This window comes from Takifugu rubripes, chromosome 21, assembly GCF_901000725.2.
Source record: "Takifugu rubripes chromosome 21, fTakRub1.2, whole genome shotgun sequence".
In the NCBI taxonomy this organism is placed as follows: Eukaryota; Metazoa; Chordata; class Actinopteri; order Tetraodontiformes; family Tetraodontidae; genus Takifugu; species Takifugu rubripes.
In genome coordinates this window covers 14,503,297-14,522,992 of record NC_042305.1, presented here as the reverse complement: position 1 = coordinate 14,522,992, position 19,696 = coordinate 14,503,297, and the positions used below count along the sequence as shown (strand labels likewise).

Below are 19,696 nucleotides of genomic sequence, written 5' to 3'. Positions count from 1 at the left end.
CCACCAGACAGGAACCTTCCTGCCCTCTTTTAATCTGTTAAAAGGGGCCAAAAATGGTAACAATGGACCAGGAAGGGGACGTCTCGGCGTCTGTGATCATGGCAGCGTGTTTGCATGCTAATGTGATGAGTTAGCGCGGCAGGCGCGGCGCCGCCATCTTTTCTGCGAGCTTCACGTGTTTTCCTCGATGTGCTGCCGCTGCTCTCAGAGTGAATTCATTAGCAGTGATTTTGGCGCCACTCTGACCTTACTGGAGGATTGTAATGGGTCTGTAAGTGGCACTTTGCGAACATACCAGCAGGCTGCTGGGGTCTCTAATGTAGACGCGCTGCTTCCTAATGGTTGACATCTCCGTGCACGGGCTCGTTGGATGTTAAATTAATTTATACCACTGCGCAGCAGCGTGGCCTGTTTGTTTAATCCAGCGTCCACGTGTCAGAAAAAAAGTGCTTTTCATCTAAAAATCTAAAGCAGTGGGGGGGGGGGGGCTCGCTCCCACATCCCATCTCCACCTTTTCCTCCTTCTCTCCCACTTTTGGCAGCGTGGAGTGCCGGTTGGAGGGCTGCAGCAGGAGGATCATTCACTGCGATGGTGGAGTGTCGTCCTCCTCCACAGCCCGAACTTACATCACTTAATCCACTTCAGCGCGTTCGCCGTGGTGGTGGGGGGGGGGGTTAGGGGGCGCTGACCTGAGAGCCGGGACCGAAATGCTAACGCTAAACCACATTTGCTTCCCCGCTCAGGTAAATGGATGCTGGGCCATGGAGCCGCATGAGCCAACTTAAAATCTGAAGCTTTTAAGGCCAGAGGGTTCCGTCGCTGTATTTCAGAGAAGAAACAGTAGAAAATGGCAGCTAAAGCGCTGCTGGGGCAGAAAAACCGCGCATCCTGTCGACAGAGCAGGGAGAACGAATGGGAACAAATAAACATTAAAAGCCGCACAATTATGCTCCAAGTTTGGGATTCATCACTTGTATTGAGTAGAATCACGCGCAGGATGACCGAGGCTTCGCCCGACTGTGTGAGTCCCACCGCTTAAACCGCATCATTTATGTCCATGGAGCCAGGCTAAATCATGAAATATGGTGATGCAACAACAGGAAGTCAGTCTCAGACAAGTGCTCAGCACAGTAATTTAATAAACTCAACCACAGGCTAGAAAACCAGAGCAGAGGCAGTAAAGGAACAAACAGGCCTAGCTAACGAAAGGTCGTTTCCACTGTGAGCGTGAATATCACATATTTACAGTTCACATGTTCCACAGGTTGTCACCGTGACGTCATTTCTGCGGCGCCGCGTTAGCCGGCTAACCTTCGGGGTCGCCGGGGCCGCCGCGGCGAGCACAGAAATGCTTCGGAGAGGACGACACAGAGTAAGGCAAAGACGGACAACAACAGACTGATGTGAGGACCAGTCCATCAGCGTTACAAAAATATCAGTCCTAAGAGTCTCTGATAGGTCCCCCGACACCAGGGGGCGCTGCAGCCCCCGTCCATCAATATCAGTTCTTTTAAATGATTTGAGCACAGATGTGGAGGGAAAAATCCTGTTTAAAGACAGAGAGCGTTTGTTTCAACCCAAAACCACCTCGACAATGTGATCAGAGACCAAGAATGAACTTCTGGGCGCATCTAAAACGCCAAACAATGAGGGACAAAGAGCCACAAAAAGGCCTGGGTCTCTCTTTAAAGGTAGAGAAATAGAAAATTCCTCTTCTCCGTCGCTGAAGGTTAAAGTAAAGACGGAACGAGTGCTGGCGCGGCGCTGTTAGGACCAGACTGGTCCACTTCAGGTCGCAGGTTTGAAAACCAGTGTGGGGTCGGAGGAGGGAGCGACGGCACCGACGGTTTCTAAACGAAACCGCGTTTGTCCGTCACGTTCCGCCTCCCGCGGGGCGACACGGAGCACAGCAGCAGCAAGGCACTGAGTTATTTCTAAAAGCCGACAGGGACGTCGCGGGCGGACCGGTTTTCCACGGCACCGGTGAAAGACGCAGGTCCAACTGGTTCGTAGGTCCAGGTCGAGTCCAGAGGAGGTCAAAAAGGAGCGGGCGTGACAGTCGCTGAGGTCACAGGCTCGCTTCTGTTTGTTCAACACGTGCGCACACCTTCTGATTTCTATACTTGTGGGGACTTTCCTAGACATAACACATTACCCAGCTCCTTCCACTGACCCTAACCTAAACTCAACCCGAACCTTAAAACCATGGCCCCACTTTACTAGTAAAATGAAGATTTTGGTACTGAACACACACCCTCACACCCAGAGTTATGACAGAAACTATTAAATACAACAGGTGGAGGGTGAGTCTATATCGCCTGCACTTAAAAATAGGTCACATTTTGCAAAAAAAAAACCTTCTGTTTGCACAAACACACTGGACTCTGACGCAGAAACGATCAGATCGGATCTTTAGGCCACCAGATTAATCTGCTGGACTCGATCGATGGTGGTTTTGACTGCAGATGTGACAGATGTGGTCTGGCTGCAGGAGCATCCTGGACCCATCAGAGGATAAAAGCTGGCGAGACGGGAACCAATCTCCTCATTTGACACATCGGAGTGGACGAGGGAGGAAACGAAGGAGAGGACGGGAGAACGGCGCAAAGCTGGACGGAGGAATGGAGGTCGTTCGGAGACGTTGGGGGTCCAGCCAATCGGACATGGTGGCGCCGACCACAGGAACGACCAGAGTTCCCCAGGAGAGACGGCTGCCAGGCAGAGCTCCATCCCCTTCGCCGCCACTGTGCTAATAGTTGACCTCGTAGACGGTGGCCTTCTTGTCCCCGGAGCCCGTCACGATGTACTTGTCGTCGATGGAGATGTCGCAGCTCAGCACCGAGGACGACTCCTTCGACTGCGGGGGAGGAGAACAACAAAAGCTCTGAGAGAAGGGCGAGACGTCTTGTCTTCGTGTCCCTGGCGTCCAACAGCGAGTCGCGGAGGACGCTTTTTATTCCCGCCGTCGATATTTCTGCAAAGTGACCGTGGCATCGATCGAGAGCTCGCAGCTGGTGAGAAAAGAAAAGAAAAGAGCCCCCCCCCCCCCCTTCCCCCGCTGCTGAATATTAGCCAATAATCGCCCCTCCCGCACTCGCCTGGAAGATGCTGGCGCCGTACGGGGTCCTCCACGCGTTGAGCAGATTGTCTTTCCCCGTGCTCACGAACCACTTCCCTGCAAAGCCAGCAGGTCAGGCTCAGAGATCAGGGGCGGAGGACGTTATCCGGGCGCGCTCGGCTTCTTACCGCAGTGGGCGAATCTGAGGGAGAGCACGCAGCTCTCGTGCAGGTGGAGCTGGTACTTGTCGGGCTTGGTGACGTGCAAAACCTCCACGTTGTTGTTCTCCATCCCCACCGCCAGCCACTCCCCCGTCGGACAGTAACCCAGCGAGAAGATCTGCAGGAGATCAACGCAGAACGATCATTTCCTCTGTCTAATCCGATCCCGTCGAGGCTCGCGGTCGCTGGTGGAGCTGATGGAGGAAACCCTCCGAGAACAGATTTGTTTGAAGACTTATGAAATTAAAAAGTCAACTTTTGAGGGAACACCACAAGCTCTGTGACCCGACCTGGGAGGTGAAGTCGTGCTGCTGCAGCTGCCGTCCTTCTCTCAGGTCCCAGGAGCGCACGGTGTTATCCAGGCCGCCGGTCCACAGCTTGGTCCCATCGTTAGAGATGTCTATACAGCTGGCCCCATCGGTGTGACCCTGGAACTGCCTGAAGGAAAAACAGGCGTGAGAAGAACACGCGACCCCCCAGAGCCCCGCCATGGCCCCACCCGGCTCCGTACCGAACCAGAGTCTGGTTGTGAAGGTCCCAGACAGCGATGTTCCCGTCGGAGCAGCAGGAGAAGCAAACCTTCGAGTCGGGACTGATGGCCAGAGCGTAACAGGCGGGCGCCGATGAGGTCAGCTCCGCCTTGATACGCGGGGTGGGCGTCGCCAGGTCCCAGATGGACAGGGTGCTCGCCTCGCCCCCGACGATGAGGGTCCGCCCGTCGGGGAGCAGCCGACAGGAGCGGATGTAGTTGTCCCTGTTCTGATTGGACAGGAAGCGTCGTTAGCGTGGTTAAACGCGAGGGCGGGGCCTGCTGGGGGCCGGCGCGGCGCACTCACGAGGCAGTCCAGCTGGGACACGGGGGTCTTGTTGCCAGGATGGCTGATGTCCCACACTTTAACGCAGCCCTTCCCGCCGGTGTAGACGTGGCGCGTGGGGTTACTGATGGTGACGGCGCACACCACCTCCCCGTGGCCGAGAGTATTGATCTGGCGAGCGTGGCGCGGGATGCCTGGACCGATCAGCGAGTCCGGAGGAAAAGGCACGGGCTGCATCTGTCCGTCGGCACTCACGTGAAAGGAATAGGCTCTGGAAAGGGAGGAATGGCGGCGTCAGGCGGCGGGAACGGGGAGATGATGCTAAATAAAGGGAGCAGGACACCTACGGTTTTCCTCCAGGGATGCCCGACAGGCTGGGGGGGAGGCCGGGAACACGGATGTGGTGATGAGGATCGAATCCCACCTAGATCAACGGGGATAGTGTCTAATTCTAATGCAAATCAGATCAACGCTCACCATCTCTCGAGCACGTGTGTCGCTGCTGATGTACCACTTGCGTGCGTCCATAAGCCGCCACCGCGGCGGCGGCGGCGACCGCGCTCATCTGCGGGGAAATGTTATGGAGGCCGCTGTAGGCGGCGCCGGAGCCCAGCTCTCCGTTTATACCCGGGTGGGCTACCATTCCGAACGGGTTGGGGTACGAGCAGGGCACCGCCAACGGCGTGCGGAGGCCGGCGGCTGCAACGCAGAACGGCGTCCGTTACGGCGGAGCCACAGCCAACGATATCGCCATGGTTACGGGCCAAAATTGCAGATCAAAAGGGGTTTCGGGAGACTCACCCAGCGTCTCCACCCCCGACGGTTTACTGGCGGCGGTCCTCAGGGCGGAGGTGCCGCTGGGTGTCGGGACATCGGCGTGCGACGTGGGCGTGCTGGATTTGGACACCGGCGTCGTGGACTTTTCATTCTGAAAACAAAAACGTCCCGAATAAATTCCCGAGGGGAATCCTGTCTGGGAAGGTCAGAGGTCAGTGACTCACCAGATTGATCTCTTTGGACTTGGTGGACGGCGTGCTGCTGGACGAGGCCACGGACGAGGGACTCAGGGGGGCGTCCTTCTTCACCGCGCGACGCTTGTCCAAGCCGTTCTCCCGGGGAGAGTGGGCGGGGCTTCCTCTGGGGGACGTGGGGTCCTGCCGTAGACGTGCGCAGACCAGATGTGAATAAAAGCCACGGGGTCGGCGTTCTGAATGCCGCTCGGCTTCGTACCTCGTTGGAGACGTCGACCACCAGATTGTCGTCGCTCTTCTCGCCGTCGCTCTCCTGCGTCAGAAAACAAGCGCCGCCGTTGACTGAATTTAAGGCGGCGGCTTAATGTTACGGCAGAAAGTGGCGGGAACGTACGTAGCGCGTCGATGCTAGCTCCTTATCGTCCGTCCTCTGCTTCTTGCTGTCAGAGGGGAAATCGCCTGAAGTCCTGTGTTTGTCCCCAGTCCGAAAACTGGCCGAGGGCGACACGGAAGAGCTCTGGGAAGAGGCGGAAGGAACGGGAAAAACTGGAAGACGCATCACAACAAAGCTCTCTCTCCATGTCTCTCTCTCTGTCATAATTAAAACCTGCATCCTTCAAACACCGTTACCGAGAGATTAATCCCCTCTGAGCAGGAAAGATCAAACTGAGGTCAGCTCAACATCTCCCCTCCTGCTCCTCCCGTCCACCCCTCCCCCTCCCCCGCTCGCTCGGAGACGGCTCCTTCCTCCTCAGTAAACGATGGGGAGAGGAAAAATAAAGCAGGACCTTTAGCTCGACCTTTCCGCTAACTCACGCCTGTAACCTTTCCGCTGCCCTTTGCCGTGCTGCAAGTGTTGATGACAAAGATGTTGTGGGGGAGGAGTAACATTTAGTGTGTGCGTGTGTGTGTGCAGACACACCCAGACTTCTTAGGTTAATTAGCTTGTAAATTAGCTCTTTTAAAAAAACATCAAGCAAAATTAATTTCGCTATCAAGCCAAACGGCGGCTCCGCGAGTGTCCCGGGTCTAAGTATTAATTTCCTGGCACATTATAGTTCCCTCTGAGATTCAAATTGATTCCGCAAGTGCTGATAATGAAACCTGCTGCTGCGTTTCAAACACAATCCCGTCTGACGGCCCAGAACAGCTTTTTCTTATATTAATGTTGTAAAATAAGGTCGAGACCCGCTTTGCTCCATTAGACATTCAAAAAAAAAACAGGATATGATGGATCCGATTGTGTAGAACTTGTAACATATTGAAAACCTGTCCTCAACTACAAAATGTACTGAGTGTAATTGTAAATATGACATATATATATATAAATATTTGTATAAATACAAATGCATTCAAGTGTTTGTCCTTTCTGGGCTTCCATAGAAACATGGTGGTGCATTCAGGCACCCATCGGCACTTCATATCTGTCTGTGTAATACTTAATTAATGAAAGATATGCTAATGAACTTTTATAAAAATTTAGAGGCCAGACACCCAGACAGCTTTGACCAGTTAGAGTATAAATAGATATTATAAATAATATAAATGTTTGCAAACACACAAACACTCACACCCACTAATAGGTACAGATATAGTTGCTAAGGCAACTGGAGACCCATGATAAAGACCTTACTGTTATCATGAAGTGACTATAGGTAAAGTGTGTGTGTGTGTGTGTGTGTGTGTGTGTGTGTGTGAGCTCATTAATGAGAGGCTTTCTCTTTTTTAGAACTGGGAATACAAGCGAGTTCTGTTGACCTTGAACTCAGACATACAACACGTGCTGCTTTGAGATTGTGTGTGTGTGTGTGTGTGTGTGTGTGTGTGTGTGTGTGCGATACACTATACGGAGAACACAAATGAAACACTAACTTCCTAAAGAGCTGCTCGCTTTGCTACATTCCTGCAGAAGCTTTCTGTCCTTTTTGTCTGCTACCCAAGCGACACGCTCTGATACAGTAATGGCGAGGCAGACCACGAGGAGATCACCTCTGCGGGTGAGAGGACAGAAGGGAAGCAACTTACCTTGACTGAGTCTCTGTCTGAGGCGTCGGCAGGCAAAGAGAAGAAAATAAAGAGATTTAAGGTGCGACCGATGACCACAAACTCCAGAGAACTCACACACAGGAGAGGGAAATCAATGTCATAGCATCAGAAAAGTCAGAATTTAGAATCACTGATCATTAACACTTTAGAGTCATGGGTTCTAAAGGCAGAGGAAGCTCAAAGTGACCATTCTCTAACAGCATTTCAAAGGTCTGGAAACAGTTTTGCTAATACACGCACGCTAGCCCATGAATCCCACTCAGCTGGAGCTGTAGTTGAATTGTTATTGATTCTTGCCTCTAATGAGGGTAAATATTAGCAGAGGCAGCTTCAGAGCCGCTGCGGGGCAAGGTTAAACCGCGAGGTTCAAACCCTCAGCAAATGAGTAATTAAGAGCTTTCTAATGGAGAGAGAGAGAGAGAGACGACGCGCTAATTAAATCTCCGCGCTCGCAACAAAATTGAGGCTTGTGAGAAGTCTGCGGAGGGAAAGGAGGCACGGTGGCGTCTTTGGCATCGCTGCTTATTAGCCCGATTATAACGACACGACAAATCAGGTCTTAATTGCTTTGACTGCTGTTCATCGACCACGAGAACAACTGTGCGGCGCATCAATACCAGCGGCGTGATCCATGATCCTGACCCCGTGCGTGTTCAACGCCGCCTGCCTGCACGCTCCCCCGAGCCTCGCTCACCTCTCGGATGGTCGCCGATGCTGTTGTTGTCGTGGTGCTTCCGGTCGTCTTTGAGCGGCAGCTGGTGGCTCAGCGCGGAGGACAGCGCCAGCAGGCTGGCGGTGCCGGCCCCCGGGGGCAGGGGAGGCTGGAGGCCCGCTGGGTGGGGCGTCAGCGGGATGGGGATGGCGTGGCCGTGGGAAAGGTGCTGCGCCTGCAGCTGCTGCTGCTGGAGCGCACGGACAGACACAGTGGTTGCTGCCATGATGGTAAGGAGCGGATGGTTGAGCATGCCCCCCCCAGCCCTCTTAGCATTGCCACATAAGTGTGTGTCTGTGTGCGTCACCCACTCCGATGATGGCGTTGAGCTCGGCCATGGTGACCTGCTTGGCTCTCTCCACCGCCTGAACCACCTGCTGCTGATGCTGTGAAGGAATAAACAGCTAAAAGATGGGAAATGACCATATTCCCTGCAAACCTCCAGGCTAATGTTAGCTTAGCTCCAATAATGGCTGGACCGTGCTTTCCCTGTGACTGCTCGTGCACTTTTGTCTTCACTGGGGGAAAAGGTGGAATACAGATTGGAAATCACAAATATACCAATTTATAACAGATAACCAACTATGAAAAATAAAAATTTGAATGGCGCAGACAACCGGACACCACTTGGCGTTAGGAATGAGACGGATAGCTCAGGAAGCAGACAGCTCACAGGGCAAAGTCATCCAGAGGGCACAGACGCATCCAGACGCCGAGACGAGAGCGCCGAGGCTCCTCCAGGAGCGCCCCACATCAAAGTAAAGCGGAGATGAAAGCGCTTATCTGCTGTGGAAAATGAACCTGACCGCCGAGTTCAAGCGCACCTCTGCAGTCTGAGACTAACCTGCGTGTACGTGACTCACACACGGAAAAGGATCCGAGCGTCTGGGCTAAACTGCCTTGCTACCGCTGCAGATGACGGATCCAGTCGTTACAGAGCTGGAATGACATTTCAAACGCTGCCACGGTCTTCCAAATGTCCAGATTTGAGTTTATTCAAACTGGGATCAGAGCAAAAGGCAGGAAGCGCAGCATTCCGGCTGGTTCGGCTTCCCCTCGTTTATCTATCATCTGGGAAAGCAGCGGAGACAAATCTCAGCCGCGATTCTGAAACCATTCCTCAAGGTTTGCCTGAGCCTCCATCCTCGCACGGAGCCTATTTCTGACAACAATGCAAGCAGGAAGAACCTGGGAGACGGAAAAAGGAAAGTGAACGTGTGCCGTGGAGGTGGTTCGCGGGGCAATAATAACGGGATTGTGCCGGGCCCACATTTCATATGCACAGCCGGTAAACAAGGCTGAGCATCAAAACAAAGCGGTGAAAGCCTTTTTTCCACCCCCCACCCCACCCACCGTGGACCTCAGGGCTGTGTAGCAGCCCCACAGTCTAATGCCATTATCCCTAATCCACCCTAAACCCTCCTAATCCATGGCTAATCTGGAGGAGAGCTTTGGAATCCACACTCACTTCTCCCTGCTGCTCCCACCCTTCAACACACACACACACAAATCTATGCAGGTGTACAAATACACACACAAAATCAAATCAGAATATATAGGAGCTCTCTCTCCCTTTGTCGTGTGTGTGTGTGTGTGTGGGTGTGTGTGTGTGTGTGTGTGTGTGTCTTCAACACAGCCACCGGCTGCTGCATATGTTAGTGGGAGACATTTAATAAGTTCAGAGCGTATCTGTCTATGCCGAGCAGTGCGGATTAGTCCAGGATAATCTAGTGTGTGTGTGTGTGTGTGCGCGTGTGTGTGTGTGTGTGTGTGTGTGTGTTTATAATGCAACTGTCAGTTGTGTTCCCACAATGCACCATGCACTCTCCTCCCTATTTTTTAAGGCCTCTCCATCTTAACTCGCTCAGTCTTACCTCCTGGGAGAGGAAGGGGACGACTTGGGCGCAGATTGCGTTGAGCCGCTTGACGATCTCCGCCTGCGAGACACAGAGGGGGGGCGCGTCAGATGCAAGCAGCTCCAAAATTCACCGACAGAGCAGGACCGCCCACGACCCACCGCAGCTCCCAGTCGTGAGCGAGCGCCCGTTGAACGAAACAAGCAGCAGGAAGTAGGTCCGCTCTGCCACGCCGGCGCTAACGACGCGGATGCTGCGAACATCTGCGCGGAGCACAGCTGCTCAGGTGCGCCAACGCAGCTGGAGATTAGCCGCCTCCTTACTCATCAACAGGTGGGGGAAAAACACGGCGCCAAAAACTGAAAATTGAGCTTTAGCGCCCCCGTAGAGGGACGAAAATACTGAAACGTCCAGCGAGTGAGGATGCGCCTCCAGCCCGCAGAGAAACACACACGTGACGTCATCCCAAGGACATGTTGCCCACAAAGAGAGCAACAAGCTAATCTGTGCACGCCAAACTCCAGTGCCACCCGCACCAGGCGGTCCGGATGACCCCAGGGTGGTCGGATGACCACAGGGTGGTCGGATGACCCCTGGACCGGCGCAGTCTAACTTGTGTTTAGGTGCGGGGGTGTCCAGATCCGGTCTGCTGGGGCTGCAATCCAGCTGGGTTTTTTTGGCCTATCAGAACATACTTTCACCAAGGAAAGTGGAATTCTGGGTAAAAGACACACGTCGTCTTCCTGGTGGGACAGAAATACCGTTTGGATTGTGGCCAGCTGGACTGGGCCTGGACTCCCCTGGTTTAAAGGAAGCGTTGCTCATCATAAGAGCTCCGTGTGTCGTTAGCAGTAATGTAGTTATAGAAATTAAGATCGCAAGTGTGCTCTCCTGAACAAATGTTGCGCTCCGGGGCTCTTTTTTGTATATAAAATAGGGAAAAGTCCGCGTAAGAGTTTGATTCCGAACAGGCTGCTGCCAGGAGGGGAGGAGGGAGGACATGAGGATCACCGTGGTGTCGACTCTCTAATCCCCACGGAGCACCTAAAACACTGACATTTTCTTTTTTGATTTGATGTTGATCCAAGCGGGGCTCGCTGTGCACACATGCCCTTTTTCAGCTCCGTTTTGGACTCCCGTCGGTACACAGTAGGAGGCCGTCCGGCGTGTTAGCCTACGAGATCCCCGCCGCAGGTTTGGCGCCTTCAAGGGCATCGTATGAAGAGGACAAAAGCAGCAGAGTTCTTTAAGAAATGTGCTGAAGATCTTCTGCTGCAGTCACCAGAAAAGCCGGCGACCACGCGCCCCCTCCGATAATCTCCCTGCTTTTATTCATGGCACGGCCTTCTTCCACCCATCTCCTCTAACATTGCCGCGTTTTTCCAAAACAGGATTCTGGAAAAACGCATTTCTGGGTCTCCTCCAGCCCGGAACGTTGCTGGGGAAAGGCCACATGTGTGAACGGAGCAGCGACACAAGAGCACTTATTGTCTTCGTAAATGCCGACACGTATCACGTGAGGATGGAAGCTGGATCCCTCCGCTCATGGTTGGACCTCCGATGGACCGGACCTGAAGAGGTGACCGCGAAATGTTAGCAGACAAAAGCGGCAGAGCAGAAATGGAGGCGGCGGTGCTTTTCCAGGCGGCAACATAACCAATTTCAGGTGACATTTCACATCAAAGGCAGACGGTCGGAGCCGGCGGCCCGGGCGCGGGGACGCTGGCCTGTTTGGTCTGGCAAAAGCTCGGAGATTAAAGAAAAAAGGCAGCGGCTCTTTCTTTCTCGTACTCCTGAGCTTCACGCGCCTGCGAAGCAACCTGGACATCGATCTGGACGAGACTGAGAGTCATCTTGGGTTAGGACTCAAAGCAGGTCGATCCATGAAGCTTACTGGGAGATTAGAGGACTCAGTGGCGACAAAGCCCGACAACCTCCGAGGCTACATCATGCACACTGGATTTATCTTTAACCCTCAGCGGGAGCTGCTTGTTTTGTTCCCCCAGTAAAAACACAGAATATACAGCTTAGCACCAATAAATGGTGTGATCCCTCTGAGTCTTTCAGCCCTCAACAGGCACAGAAATGTGAATTTGGTTCCATTATTTAGAAGAACGCACGCAATGGCAGCATCCCAAGGACGGGAAACAAGCCGCTCCAATGCTCCCACTTTACGTCTTCACAACAAAGAAATGAGATCAGCCAGTAACCCTGGAGTCAGCCCGGGTCAGGGGGAAGATCAAATGTCTGTGTCCCCTGTGGAGCTTTGTAAGCACCACATCAGCACCACTTTTCACCACCAGCTAATACAGCTAATGGACCCCACCGTACGAGGACTGTTTCCCCTTGTGACCGTGTGTGAGTGAGTGTGTGAAAGACAGAGCGAAAGATACACAAGGAGGGAAAACACACTAAGGATCAGGGCGAGCTGAAGAATTAGGAAGTGAATCACATCTCCAACAGCGTTGATTACTGACTCAATGTAGCCTAACGTGTAATTAGCTTCCTTTTTTTTTCAACTTCCGCTAGTTTAGCGGCTAAGCTAAGGTATATTAATATTCCCGGTCTGTTAGCTAGTATGAAACTGGTTCCTTTCAGCATATTGGGGATTTTTACTGTCCAATATGTCAAATTTTCACCTCCTTGTCTGTGTTTTCAGGCAGCATCACATTTTTCATATTTATTGCTCTGTAAACCTTCCAGTGTGTTTCCCCTGATGCCACAGTTCTCGCCTCTCCACAATATTAGCCCGTGTTGGGGGCAAATGGCTCCGTATCAGCTGTAGTCAAATGAGCTGTCAGGGCTCATTGAAGGTGCTGCCAGCCTTCAGAATCCAAGTCGCTTCCTTCCTTCCTTCCTTCCTTCCTTCCTTCCTTCCTTCCTTCCTTCCTTCCTTCCTTCCTTCCTTCCTTCCTTCCTTCCTTCCTATTTTCCTCCTCTCCATCCTCCATTGCTCTTTCAAACCTCACTAATTTGCAATTGATTAGCTGTCCTCCAGTGACTCAGATCCATGCTCAACACCACTCGTAACCTCCTCCCACCTGACACCCCCCACACACTCTCACTCACACACACACACACACTCTCACACATATACGCACACGCCTCTCCTCCCCTCTGTCTCTGAGACAATTTCCCTTTAACAAGAGCACCACAGCCCCCCTGTCTGTGGAAGTAAAAGGAAGAGCAGAACCAAAGAAATCAATGGGCTTATTACCCCAAGAAAATGCTAAACAAACAATATTAGCAATTTGCTCTGTAGCCGAGGTTGGCTGCCTTAATGGGACTCCCCACCAGACGCGCCCTCACCGCCATTTTTGGCATCCGCACAGAGATAGAATGCACATTAACACCCGTGGCCCCCACGGGTGGAGAAAAGCAAACAAACACAACCTGCACATCAAAATCATACCCTTACACACACGCGCACACACACACGCAGCAGCAGAATTTAAATTCTGCCCCCCCCAACCCCCGTATTTCATCTCACAACTCTGATTAACACGGTGACAAAAAAGTTGCCTGTGTGCAGCAATTGCACATATGGGCATGCACACACACACAATAACATAGTTATTACGTAGTTATAGTTATTGTGAAAAATATGGAAACATACTCAAATTATGCGCAAACAAAACTAAGCCTGTGCGCATACAATAAGACATACACACAATGTAAACATGCTCTTCAAGCAGACACAAGCAGTAACACCAAGCACACGTCACTGCCCATTACACACACACACACACCTACACACAGAAAAACACACGTACATGCAAACAATTAGTGTGTAGCTAGTTAGCTGTGGCCCATTTGGCCTGGCAGCTGCTAACGTGTAGTTAACTCAGACGTTTATGCTAATGACCCCACGTATCTTTTAAAAAAGCCTCAGTGACGTTAAGGCTCATTAAAGGCCAAATCCAGGCACGCTGCCTTCATTTTTCAGCCCATTTTCTCATTCAATTAAAGTGATGAAATCATCATTCGCAAGCGCGATTTCAGCCCGTCCTCGCCGCAAAGCGCCGCCGCTCCTCTTCCCCTGCCAGTGGATCACATTTCCATTATGAAATCTAATAACATTTGGGGGATTATTGAACTACACTCGCTGCCGCCGGAGTTTGTGCCTCTCGTGTTTGACAATTACATTCGAGTCACGCGGCCGGTTTCCTGCACGCGGGATCTCCTGGTGATCTTTGAGGAAGGGAGAAATACTGTCGAGCGACATCTCCGTCACAAACAAGGAAAGGAGACTCGCTGTAGCGTGCAGGAATAAAAACAGATCCATTAAATAGGGTAACAATTCAGCAGATGCAGCCGTTTGCACCCTGATGGGAACATTAAAGGAAAAAGAGCACTATTACCTGCTTGTGCATCTCGATATTCAGCCCGTACGACATTTCGTAGTACTGGAAGAAGAGATATCAAGATCAAAGTCATGAAGGCGTTCCCGGTTGCAGGCATCAAAGAGAAAGGTGCTGATGCGTTGGCGCCGGCACTCACCATGACATAATGCCTCTGCATCTCCGTCTTCTCACTGGCCAGTTTCTCACACTCCAGTTTCAGGCTGTCGGAAACAAACATGATTTAGAATAACAGATGTGATCGGGGGTGTGATCCAAATCAAAGCGACCGGCGTCGCCTACAGTTCAAAGACAACACCCACTGCCTTGCCCCTGAGCAAGGCACCCAAACCCCATTGCTCCCCTGGCACATTAAAGTGCTGCCTGGCCCGTGTGTGCGTTCCCCGATACTGTGTAAAGGTGTGTCGCTGTCATTACTTGTGTGTCCAAATATTTTGGGTTCGTCTTTAAAAGCACTTTTTAAATAAGTGCCTGGAACCAGCTTCCCCTGCAGACCCTTGCTCAGCAGGTATGCGGCGGTAATTAACGGATCAATAGGTGACCACGAAAACCTCATGGTACATTCAGACGAGGCGAGTGGATTCCCAAACTGCACCGTCGACAAAAGAGAAGCAGGATGAGGATCCATTTCAGAGCGGCGGCTGGAAGCAGCCTCTCGTTGTCAGCGCGTCAAACTTCGCGGTTAAACGGGGTCGCGGGGAACGTGGCGGTGACAGGTGGGAGGGAACCCGCTGCAGCCGAACGTGAAACGCGGGACAAATTTCAGCCAAAATGTCCCTCTGCGGCAATTTCAGGCGCGTGTTTGGTACGCCTGCCGGTTCTGTTGCCCGTCGTGGGGTGTAAGAGGGTTTCACAGCGCTCGGGCCTGCAGGACGACACGTGCACAGGGAGGATGGCGGGGTGGCGAGGACGAGCCAGATATACGTGGCTACCAACACCTTAAAGGAGAGTCTGAGGGCTGGTTTACTGGTGGTTCCTAGCATGAATACCAGCTTGGGTTACCTGTGAAAGCATCACGACTGGATCCATATTCTGAGAAATCCAGCAGGTAATTCTCACTGAACGGGTAAATACCTGTGATACTGGGCTTGCAGGAAGTGGAACTCCTCCTTGATCCGGTCGCAGGACTCGTTGATAGTGAACTTCAGCGGCTGTCCCGGCTGGTGGGGGACCTCAATCCAGCCCGAGCGCCAAACACGAGAAGAGAGGAAGAACTGAGCCACCAAAGTTCATGAAACGCTCCCACACAAACGAACATGGCACGAACAGCAAGGCGCCCTCAGGTTTCTGTCAAGACACTCGGGCATGCAGCTGCAGCAGCGTGACAATGAGCGCGATTGTCCGCGCCAGCGCGCACTGGCACGGAAACTTGATGCAAAGCGATTACGCAGCAGACGCGCGGTTGTTCCTGTGCCGTCGGACACGCTGCCTCCATCGGCTCTTTACTTACCGGATGCCGCGCCGGGGGGTACATCTTGCTCAGATCACGAATCATTTAGACAGTGTTGCGAAGTTCATCCACATAAACGCGACGAGAAATAAGATGAGCACGCTCGTTCCCCCGTGCGTAAAAGGTCAGTCACTGGCTGCTTTGTGGGTTACGTGAAGGTTCCCATATAAGTAGAAACATCCTCGAACCTGTTAGTTGACATTCTTTTCGGTGTTATAAATAAATAGTCGGCTTGGTAATCAACGCAGGAGTTTTCCTCTCGAAAAAATATTGAAAATAAAACCAAAAATGTCCCGCGCGTTAAAGTCTAAAAACGTTCTAATGTTCTCCCTGTGCACCTAACAACGATTTCCTCGATTTTCTTTAAAAGGCATCAACTCCCGGTGCGTAATGACCCCCCTGCACCATGAACGCGCTCCTCCGCTGCGTCCTGTCGCCGCACATTTATCGGTTAATTTCCCCGCAGCCTCCCTTCACGTCCCCGCACAGAGCAGCGGAGCGACCACCGCGTCGACTGAGGCGAATCCGCCCCTGCAAACGCCAAGTTTGGAAGCAGCCAGTCACACGAGCGCAATTACATATTGACAACAATTAGGAGAGGCGGCGCCGCGACGTCGGGACGTGTAGTTTCATCCGCGGCAGTCCATAGTGCGCGGTACAGGCGTGCGTCCGATGTGGAGAACTACAACTTCCTGCCTGTGTGGCGAAGCCAATGGCGTGTGGCGCGAGGGAGGGGCAGGTCTCGCGGCACCACCTTCTTCTGTCAGTCAACCACGTGCTGTCCAATCAATTGCGACACCCCACGTGGGGCCTGGGTCGGCTTTATTGGTCTGCTGCTAAAGGGTGTCACAGAGATTAGTCTGGAAACTATCTGTTGACTTATGTGTTTTATCTGTTTCCTTAAAGACACTTCCGGGCAGAAATGAACACATGTCCCTGAGGCGCCTCGTGTCTTTTTGAATCTTTTTTTTGTCTAAACTGAATCACCCATTAAAAGAGTGTTGGAACAATTAAATTCTCATTGGGCTCCCTGTAGACACCCCCCCCCCCCCCCCCCCCCCCCCCACCGCCTGTTTGTCTGGGTGTAAATCAGGTGAAACTCGCTGATGTATGCAGACTGAAAATCACTGAGCAACCTTAAATCTGAATAACAGTAGAAATACAGCGATAAAACGGGGGTCATGTGAGGATGGGCGATCATAAACTCTGTCTTATCCCCATTTATGTTGCCACGGTGATGTGTGGGATGCTGCGTTCAAGGTCAAACGTTTCCTAAAATGAAGAGAGGCACCAGGGGCTTTACCGTTCAGTCCAGCCTTAAGTAATTTGCTAAAAATGTTATTTTATCTTCTCGCTAAAGTGCAACAGAGATGCAAATTCATAACTCGGCAACCAACACAAGTGATGACATCACATAAAACTTTGCCGTTCAATATTTTGTCATGATCAATTAGCTCCTTCCAGTCTAATTGAGCTGCATTTTTCTATCATTACTTAGTGCGTTCCTGTGAGTCTACCCGCTTCTGCTGATGTTTGATGTGGGGAGAAGTACGCTGCTGCTGGGTCAGCAGCTTTCCCCAACCACAGCGTTCCATCTCTGAGCCACAGAAACTGACGTGTCAAACATTTGTAATCGTCGCATCACACTTGTCCCTTTTCTCTTCTCTTTCTCAGAATTTTGGCTCTGGATCTGTTGTGATGCTAAACTTGAATATAAAAAGTTATTTATTTTCACCACTTTATGTGCTTAAACACACACACACACACACACACACACACACATCCTCACATTTCTGTCTTTCAGAGACATGATACATTCTCTAGTCCCTTAGTCTAACCCTAACATTGTCTAACTAACCCTAACCCCTACCCTAATCCTGGCCTAAACCCAACTATAATCTCTTAACTCCATGGTTTAACCCTCAAACAGTCCTTCGACATTGTGGTGTCCAGCAAAATGGTCCCACTTTGCAAACATGGCCCCCACTCTGCTAACAGAAAGAAGAGTTTAGTCTAAGCCTAACCCTAACCCTAACCCTAACCCTAACCCTGACCCTAACCCTAAACCTAACCCTAACCCTAACCCTAACATGTAGAAAATGTGAGGACACACACACACATGTGGAAGTGGGAACGACTCCACATCCATTCCCTGTTGTCTTCTTCTTCTTCTCTCTGTTGCATCCACACACTCGTATGTCAGATAAGCCCAGAGCATGAAGTGACCCACCATGCTGGAGGCTCAGAGAAGGTAAAACAGCCCCCCCCCCATTCCAAGTGTGAAGCATTGGTGTGGGCGAGCGTGGGGGGGGTGGGGGGGGGGGGGGCGGAGATGAGGGAAGGTGTAGATGAAGAGGAATAAACAGATTTATTTGCCTGCGCCCCTCTCTGATTATTTTGCCCCTATCTTTTGTTCCAGACCTTATGAAACCCAAATGTCAAGTGAGGCGAGGGCCTCATATCAGACCCTGTCAATCACACCCCTCCGCACACCTGAAGCCCCGACACCGGATTATTGGCTTCGGCACGAGGGCCCCGCTCGCCGCCAGCCGCGACGCCTTACACGCCTCGACAGCCAGGGTTTCCTTTTTTCTAAAGAGGAACTTCATTTGGCAGCTGATGCGCAGGAGATTGCACGGAAGCGGATTTTGTGAGTAGATGGGGAGCAGAATGGGGGGCTTATCAGGGAAGGTGGGGATTAAGGGGGGCGTGGCCTCGACTGGGCTCAGGTGAGACACCTCAGCTGTGTTCAGCCCCTTGTGGAACATGTCTCAATTTCCTCCTCTAACACACACACACACGCACACACACAGAGTGTCAAGTACCTATTTTTAAAACTCAGCAGTAAATTAAAAGACCTTAACCTCAGATATCAGATATCGTTGCTGATGGAGAACGGACAAAAGTCAAGAAATTAATTCAATTGATTATCAACTTTAAAAATGAGAAAGTTCATAGTCTCGTCCCATATTACAGAGGTTTTACACCAGCACATGAGTCCTTTCCCTCCTCCATCCTGGGGGGTTTATTACTCCTCCATGTAAATCATTGTCTGCGTGCACGTGCGTGTGGGAGCAGAGTGTCTAACTAATCACATTTCAGGGAGCACTAACCAGGGGTCTGTGCACCTAAATCTCTCACGCTTACGGGGGGGCGGCCTCTAAATCCTCCGTGCTCACCTTTTAACACGTTATTAATCCCCTCCGGTCGCCCCCTTTGAATGGGGGAGCTCCTGTGAAGGGATCTAACCTCCTCAGACAGAGGCGGAGACGGCACTGGATTTACCGAGCCTGCAGCAGGTTAATCCTGCCCCCACAGTCGGCGTGTGTGTGTGTGTGTGTGTGTGTGTGTGTGTGTGTGTGTGTGTGTGTGAGGAAGTGTGTGTCTTTACTGGGGACAGTTAAGGATCAGCAGATCAGCTCCATCACGATAACGACTCTGGAGGAACAGCAGCATCTGGTGCTCAAAGTCATCCAGCCTCCCAAAAGGAGCGCGCAGATTGCAGCTATTCCTTTACGTGATTCAGTGCGGATGGAAGCGAGTTTACGCTGATAAAGACTATAAATAGCAGCAAGACGGCGAGCGTGTCGATGCACTGGATGCCAAAGGGAGACTAGAGATGGAGAACGGGAACCTCCTCTCGTGTTTGCAAGCACATTTGAAGGCGCTGGTGTTGGCTCTTAAATGCATCAGTAACTCACCTTTGATTGCATTCAACTGCGTAATACAGGGAGGGAAAATCCATTTTCATTAGTCTGTATCCCATTCATGAGCCAACAATGAGGCTGTTTTCCTTTTTTGTGGGTAAAATCACATACATGTGATTCTTTTGCTGCCTCAAAGAGGCAGTTGGACGTTTAACATTCTGTCCCCTCTCCAGTCTAAAAGACTAATCAGCCACTCTGCAGGACTCTGGCTGCTAACCAGGCCTAATTCTGCCTCCTGCTGGCTGGTGACACACACTGGGGCAGCCATGATTGGCTGTTTAGCGCCAGGGGGTACACCTCTGATTGTCTGTTTAGCATAGCTTCCCGCCTCATTCTGATGGCACATACTCGCTGTCGCCCCTTGTGTGTGTGCACACGTGTGTGTGTGTGTGTGTGTGTGTGTGTGTGTGTGTGTGTGTGTGAGCGTGAAAACATGAATCCCAATTCATCAGCAAGCCGTCCCCTTTTGCCTCTGTCTCTTTTATTATTGCCCTTTCT

At 51.7% G+C, this 19,696-nt stretch overlaps 1 protein-coding gene across 5 annotated transcripts; it reads right to left on the bottom strand.

The window, feature by feature from the left end:
- Nucleotides 1–1,122: 1,122 nt before the first annotated feature.
- On the bottom strand, nucleotides 1,123–16,083 carry LOC101078578 (transducin-like enhancer protein 4). Of its 5 annotated transcripts, none has more exons than XM_029830091.1 (20): nucleotides 15,492–16,075; nucleotides 15,116–15,213; nucleotides 14,181–14,244; nucleotides 14,042–14,086; nucleotides 9,699–9,761; nucleotides 8,136–8,210; nucleotides 7,807–8,011; nucleotides 7,092–7,108; nucleotides 5,461–5,583; nucleotides 5,326–5,379; nucleotides 5,097–5,249; nucleotides 4,897–5,023; nucleotides 4,607–4,794; nucleotides 4,443–4,519; nucleotides 4,117–4,366; nucleotides 3,792–4,039; nucleotides 3,571–3,718; nucleotides 3,248–3,398; nucleotides 3,100–3,176; nucleotides 1,123–2,858 (listed from the first exon to the last, which is right to left on the bottom strand). In XM_029830091.1, the coding sequence occupies exons 1-20, from the start codon at nucleotides 15,534–15,536 to the stop codon at nucleotides 2,751–2,753; spliced, it is 2,316 nt and encodes a 771-aa protein (XP_029685951.1). In that variant the 5' UTR covers nucleotides 15,537–16,075; the 3' UTR covers nucleotides 1,123–2,750. The 5 variants fall into 5 exon arrangements, 4 of the variants coding, with proteins under 4 accessions (XP_029685951.1, XP_029685950.1, XP_011617972.2 ...); XM_029830090.1 differs by having other exon boundaries at nucleotides 7,807–8,014; nucleotides 15,492–16,073; XM_011619670.2 differs by having other exon boundaries at nucleotides 7,807–8,014; nucleotides 15,116–15,201; nucleotides 15,492–16,072.
- Nucleotides 16,084–19,696: the final 3,613 nt, after the last annotated feature.